The sequence below is a fragment of the Cryptomeria japonica genome, chromosome 11 (assembly GCF_030272615.1).
Source record: "Cryptomeria japonica chromosome 11, Sugi_1.0, whole genome shotgun sequence".
NCBI classification, from domain to species: domain Eukaryota; kingdom Viridiplantae; phylum Streptophyta; class Pinopsida; order Cupressales; family Cupressaceae; genus Cryptomeria; species Cryptomeria japonica.
The window spans coordinates 532,457,280-532,464,177 of NC_081415.1; the positions used below are offsets into that span (position 1 = coordinate 532,457,280).

The 6,898-nt window shown below is 35.0% G+C and overlaps 1 protein-coding gene across 3 annotated transcripts in view; it reads right to left on the reverse strand.

Moving 5' to 3' along the window:
- The window catches only part of LOC131066463 (serine/arginine-rich splicing factor SC35), a 52,069-nt gene extending 45,423 nt beyond the window's left edge, over positions 1–6,646 (reverse strand). For all 3 annotated transcript variants that reach the window (XM_058001220.2, XM_058001219.2, XM_058001218.2), the window contains exon 1: positions 6,470–6,646. In XM_058001220.2, the coding sequence (XP_057857203.2) occupies positions 6,470–6,545 (76 nt within the window). In that variant the 5' untranslated portion in view covers positions 6,546–6,646. The remainder of the gene's footprint in view (positions 1–6,469) is intronic.
- Between the last annotated feature and the right edge of the window lie 252 nt (positions 6,647–6,898).

A 6,898-nucleotide genomic window follows, 5' to 3' on the forward strand; every position in this document is an offset into this window, starting at 1 on the left:
ATACAATTTTTCTCTACATAAAAATGAACACTAACAAAATCCATTTGTACCATCTCTTCTACATTCACTAACTCTTCTTCTACACTCATTATCTCAACATGCAAATCATCTTTCTTTGATTTAAGAGGGTATAGCTTTACCTCTTCCACCTGTTCCTCTACTACAACACTATTCTTTGTCTCAATAATTCTACTTTCATTACACTTTCTTTAATCGAATATTTTTTTATCTTTTCCATAGGTGATTAATTGCATCTTTACAAAATTTTGAAAAATAATTACTTACTTGAGACCATGGAAGCATGACTTGGACTTAGTGCAAACTCGGCAAGGGTAACTCAACTCGGGACTCGAGTCTTGGCAAGTGAAAAAACCAAGAAATTTAGAGATTTTTAAGGATTTTAAACTTGTTTCATGCACCCTTCATTAAATAAACCATTAAAACACAATAACATCATCAAGTAGAAGCTAATTTGGTCACATACACAGATATACATTGATCACATATTATAAATGCAAATTATAGTTGAAGGAAATAGCACACTTACATATTTATAGATATTTAAATGTTGTCAAATGTATACAAAACTCATAGAATATGAAATCCATGACATCAAATGTTCCAAACAAATATCAAAACAATAACTAGAAGTCTATGGCTCAAAGGAGTCTACATCCCTCCTATGAAGGCATCTAAGGTAGTCCCCACTAAATAGTGGAGTTTGGTAGTGGAGACGCTAATGGGTTTGAGGGTAGCAATGATAAGCTGCATGAGGTAATACATGTGAGAAAAACCCAACGATAAAAGGAGTGTGGGGAAACGCACTTGGGTTTCCTTGCAAGCTAGAAGTGGGGGTTTGCGGGCTATGCCCCTGAGAGAGAGAGAGAGAGAGAGCAAAATGATGCTTTTAGGGACGAGCCCAAGTTCAGGCCCCTAGTACTCGCCCAGGGTCACTCGGCTCAAGACTCACCGAGTCCAGCCGAGTCTTGGCAAGTCCCAAAACTATGCTTGAGACACCCTTGTTGTTGTTGCAATCTAAACTCTTCATCTCTATCTTTTCATCATTTTCTTCTTTATCCTCTAGCATGAGGATTTCTTCTTTTTTAGTGCCATCTACATGACACTCTACTCCCTCTTTGATTTCTTCTATCATTTTAGCTTCAAATAATCTTTCTATTCTTCTCATCTCCTCTTTCAGCACGAGATTATCCTCAACTTCATCAACTCCTGCATCAAATTTAAGACTCTCTAGGTCCATTTTCTAAACTTTTTTATAATCATTTTCTGCACACAAAACATCACTTGAAAACATATTATCATAAAAAGAACAATGGGACTCAACTTCACCCATTTTCTGATCTTCTTCATCCTTCTCTTTCTCATTCATTTGTATATTTTTTTCCAACCCATTTCCAAGGGCATCCAATCTTGCTTCAGTTTTCTTCAATTCTTCTTTGAGCCTTCTATTTCTCTCTTCTTCCCAATATTGTTCCCAAAATACAATTCTTACAAGTCTTTTCAAATTGACCTTCTTCATCCTCTTTTTCAAAGAGATCTTCTTCAATGCTTCTGCAATCTCTCTAAGAGACTCACAAGCCCCTTCCAGTCACAAAATATCTAGGGTATTAACCCTCTATAGTTACAAGTCCTCCCTACAAAAATCACTTCACACTACCCTCTACCCAACAAAGATGCACCTCTTAAAACCCCCTCTATCCACTCTCCCTTAATGGAGGAAGTTGTATACCTTCTACCCACCTTTATCTCTATTGGAGGATAGAAATTACAGACCCTTTCTCATGCCTGCAACAATAAACTCTCTCACATCTCTTTCTTTTTCAACTCTTCAACAAGAAAAAAACCTAGCAAGCAACCATGCTCTAATACCATTTGATTCAGACAAAATTGGGAGGTCCTATCAAACTGCCCAATCTTACAGCCTTAACACATCATCCAATCCACTATATGAAAACAAAATTGAAACATATCTTGATTGAAACTTTCATTTTTCCATTTATACAACAAAATACCTCAAGAACAATTACATATATTGAATATTTCAACATGAAACAAAATTCAGAAATTTTATAATCTTTTTTAGACACATCCTGCCTGCAAATCTTCAAATCCTCATATCTTCACACCTTCTTGGCTTCACTCATCTTTTGAAATCTGATTTTTTTCTTCATTCTACAGCTCCCATGGCTGCCTTGAACACCACAAACACACTCACAATTTTTTCTCTCTAATTCTATCTTTTTCCCCTACGCAAGCTAATTGCCTACACTATTTCTCATGCAATTCTCTAGAGCAACCTACAAGTTCTTTCTCCAACCTACTTGTTGATTGTTGCTTCTTAACATGATTAAATGCTGCATTTTATAGAGATTATAACCATTGTGAGACACCCAAAAGAAGCACCCAAATCTACTCTTTAATTTCCCTCAACTTGACCTTTGAAATTCCTTAAATAACATGAAATAAAATAGAGTTTTTGCTTCAAAAATATGGCATAAATGTTGCTAAACCATAATCAACATCTTGCTGTTGTAGATGCTTTTGGAAAATGAATAAAATCATGAACCAAGTCATGCGCTTTTGGAATTTGAACAGTCGTTAATTTATTTATTTTAAATTCATTAATTTCTCCCTCCATTTTGACACACGAATTGAAAGAATTAGACAAGAACGGAATGCCAAAAAGTCATTTGTCTTATGAACATCTAATTCAAACCTTGAAATTGTGTAATATAATCACATTAAACAGCCTAGTTGCCTTTGATTTTTAAAATTGAAGCCAAGTCTTCAATGAGATTTTATCATTGCAATACTTCAAAAGATACTCTTGAGGCTCAAACCTACACCAAAAATGCAAAACATAAACTTAAAAAAGAAAATATATTTTTGGTGATGCAGAATTGGTTGTGAGCACAGATGCTCCTACATCACTTCCACTAAAATGCAGTCTATTCTTGCTCATTTTGAACATTATATATTATCGTCCCTTCATTAACCTGAACTTTTGTACCCTTTCTAAGTCATTTCTATCTGTTTAAATATATTAATCATCAGGGGTTCTTCCTGATAGTTTATTTTTCTATTTAGTTTATTTTTCAGTTTCTTTAAGGTAGTTTGTTCCAACAGTTTAACTGTCCGCTATGCCTTTAAATATAATTTTACTTTGTGAATAATGAAGAATAGTATTTTGGTCTTGTGTTGTTCAATTATAAGTCCTGAGCCTAGCAGTGGTATCAGAGTTGCCCAAGATTGATAGTTGAAGACTCCTCATATTGACCACTAAAGTTTGGTCATTTTTTCATATGGCAGCATGAACAAAACAGGACCCAATTTGAGACCCGTTAAAGCAACAGGCTCATTATCAAAATTTGAGACCCATCAAAGCAACAGGCTCAATTATAAAAGTTTGAACCCTATCAAGGTAACAGCATCTAAGATTTGTCATACTAACAGACTTTCTCAATAAGCTTCAGATCAGCCAGCAACTGTTTCCATCAAAGTGCTAGGCCGAGAGAAGTTTGAGCAGTTCAAAATACAGCATGATGTCATGATAACCCCTTCAGATTAAGGGGGGCTGTTAATGTATTAATCATCGAGGTTCTTCCTATTTAGTTTATTTTTCTGTTTAGTTTATTTTTCAATTTCTTTGAGGCAGTTTTGTTCTAACAGTTTAACTGACCGCTATGCCTTTAAAAGTAATTTTTCTTTGTGAATAATGAAGAACGGTATTTTGGTCTTCTACTATTCAATTATAATTCCTTGGTCTAACACTATCAACCTGCATCACCGTTCTACACCTGATTAGCCAAAATCATATACCGTTTTCCAGTACCTATCATTTTTTCTTATATGCATTAACTCTCCCATCTGTCCTGAAAAAAATACAAAATTTATAATCTCTAAAAAGACTAGACTTCAGCATATCCTACACAACCACCTGTCTTGTACAGTATTTATTCCTGGGCTCAACTTCTTAGAAGAAAAACTATCACTCACGGACGGTCCACTCTGGTCAATCACTCCTACCATTCTTATTATAAATCTACCTCCGAATTGGGCAGCAGTCCCTAAATCTCTGTTTCGGTAATCGATCACTTTTTGGGCATTCAAAGCAAAGTGAGGAACCATAACAAAAATAAATTGTATTTCTAAAGTAAAACCTTCAATCAGCTTTGCCATCTACAAAATCCAGCCTCCCATATAAATAAATATTGTTCTGCCATACTTCTATTTGAATGATTTCCCTGTTTCCTATGCTATTCAACATTCCTTTGAATTTCAGCTTTGACTTGACTTTCACCAACTCCTATCTGTTATTGCTGTTATTCCAATATATATTATCATTGCCTAAACTGTTAAGCATATCTACATTGGCACAATAAGAACCAGCTCACACAATATTACACTCTAAGAATAGAATACAAAGAACCATAAGAAAAACCTTGAAATTTTTACAGAAATATATATTGTACAACAGAAACAAGATCTTGGGCACACAAACTATCTTTGCCAGGGTCATTAATGACCACCGATTATGACAGTAAATCAAAGACAGAGAATTTCCAGTCTGCAATGATTAGGAAAAGTTATTTCTGGATTCTATCGTGTAAGATTTGTTTGGCATCAACATTTTGAATCATAATCTATGATCCATCATCTAGATGGTAAAAAGCTGCAGGAGAGAAGTGATTATTTGGAGACCAGGACAAAATGAAAAAGGAGAAAAAGGGAAGGTGGCACAAGATTCAAAGTTTAGATTTAAAAAATGACATATTATAAGATATAAATATAAATAACAATTAAAATTTTATAAATGCATATTGTATTATATTAGGGGATAGATATATCAAGTAAACAAGAGTTATAAAATGCATAATCGTCTTATATATCTGCACATATGCATAATCTTGAATGTACATAGCTTTATAGGAATATGAATATAACAAAACATAAGAAGTATATGTATATGGCCTATTAATATGATTAAGGTATATGTTTAAATTAAATATACCAGGCATATCATTTAAGGTGTATATGCTTTATACAAGACATTTGTGTATTTATATAAAGGCATACGATCAACATATATGAAGGTAAATAGGAAAGACAAAATTAGATGTTCAAACATGTGCATTTAGAAATTACATGAGTATCACGACATCGTGCATATCAGCCATGGAAACACTAGTAGTGTTGTGGTGGAGTCTTATCGCATCACCTGTCCAAATAGAGCAAAATTTGGCAAACTTGAGGCTTCTATACATTCTTAATTTCACTCTGTCTTTTGAAAACGAGAAAAATTGAGCGACCTCAAAAGCTGTAGTTTAACATCAATTATTTTCATTCTCACATTGCACTCCTCAAGTATTAGAGAGTTCAATCTCTAGACTAAGCCCAGGGGGTTGTGTTGTAATGTTAAAAGAGGACACAGTTAAGAAAGCCACCCAGATTCAAATAAGTGTGAGCAGGCATGTAGCAAGGTTATGTTATAATGATTATGAGGTGCATTGTGAGATTGACCTTCATTAGAGGTCTTAAGAACATAATCGAAGAATACCAATGTTATAGGCTAACACACAGTTCCAGATATGTGTGTCAAAATGTTTACCAATCAAAATCTCAAAGTTTTAATGGTACAACCCTGATTAACTTCAACAAAATAGATCTTACAATTTTAAATAAAAGATTTTCCAAAGAAAGACATCTGCCAAAGCTCTTCAGATGACTCGCATAATGTTTCTAAGTGAGCTATCTCGTCCATAATCAGATTAATGTGATTCGACAATGTCATTTATGAAAAAATGAACTGCCCCGTGGACTCTGGTAGGTTGGTAATTCCTAAGGAATTTACCATCGCTAGCAAAGATTCGATACATCGCCTGCCTCGGCCTGACTGACTCAAAGGCAGGCTTAAGAATCTGCAAGTTGAACAATCGCCTAAATCACCACAACATAAGCAGTAATAAGAATAATAACTGATACTACAATCCTCCTGAAGAGAAGCACTAACTTTCTTCCCCTTTCTCGCAGGAATGCATCTCTCCCACAGCAAAGATAAACCCTTTCCTGTCGCTCACAAAACTACTAGAAATTACATTGCCCCACGTGAACTACAAAGCACAAAATCGAAAAAGAAATAAGAATTACTTTTGAAAAAACGCCAAAACTCCACTGGCAGAGGCGGTTACAACTCTTGGCATTTCTCAGAGACAACTTTTGTCACAGAAATTGCTCCTACCACAAGGTTAACAGTTTTACTCCCACAGTCGAAAATTTAAAAGGCCGTCAAATCTAAGTAACTAAAATAATCAAACCTTCAGGAAAAAAGGGCATACATACCATGGATTAATTCAACATCTTATTTACTCTGAAATTTCGAATACAAAACAATAAAACACGAGCACAGTTGCAGAGGTGTGGATAATAATAACGCAGACTTGTAAAATCTTACGAAAAGTGATGTTGAGAACGAGCAAAGAATAACTGTCTTTAATGTCGGGAGGTCCTGCTCGGCCAAAGTGAGCCATGATCAGAAGAGATGCAGACTTCGGGTTAGGGGTTCTTGCAATTCCCTCTACCTGATTTTATTTTAGCCAAAACAACTTAGAAGCTTCTTAGGAAACCACCAGGCTTGTTGAATTTGTTGTGGTTCGGGGAGAGGGGTCGACGGTAGTGGGGGCTATGTTTGACCTGGCCATCACAGGTATGGAATTTGACGGTTACCCCTGCCTGTCATATGAAATTTGTATGACGGTTACCCCTGCCTGTCATATGAAATTTGTATGACGGTTTGGTTATTTCAATGTCTTTCATTTGACGTTTTAAAAAAATATTAGTTGTCAAAAAAATATTTAATTAATAATATATACAGTATTTTCTA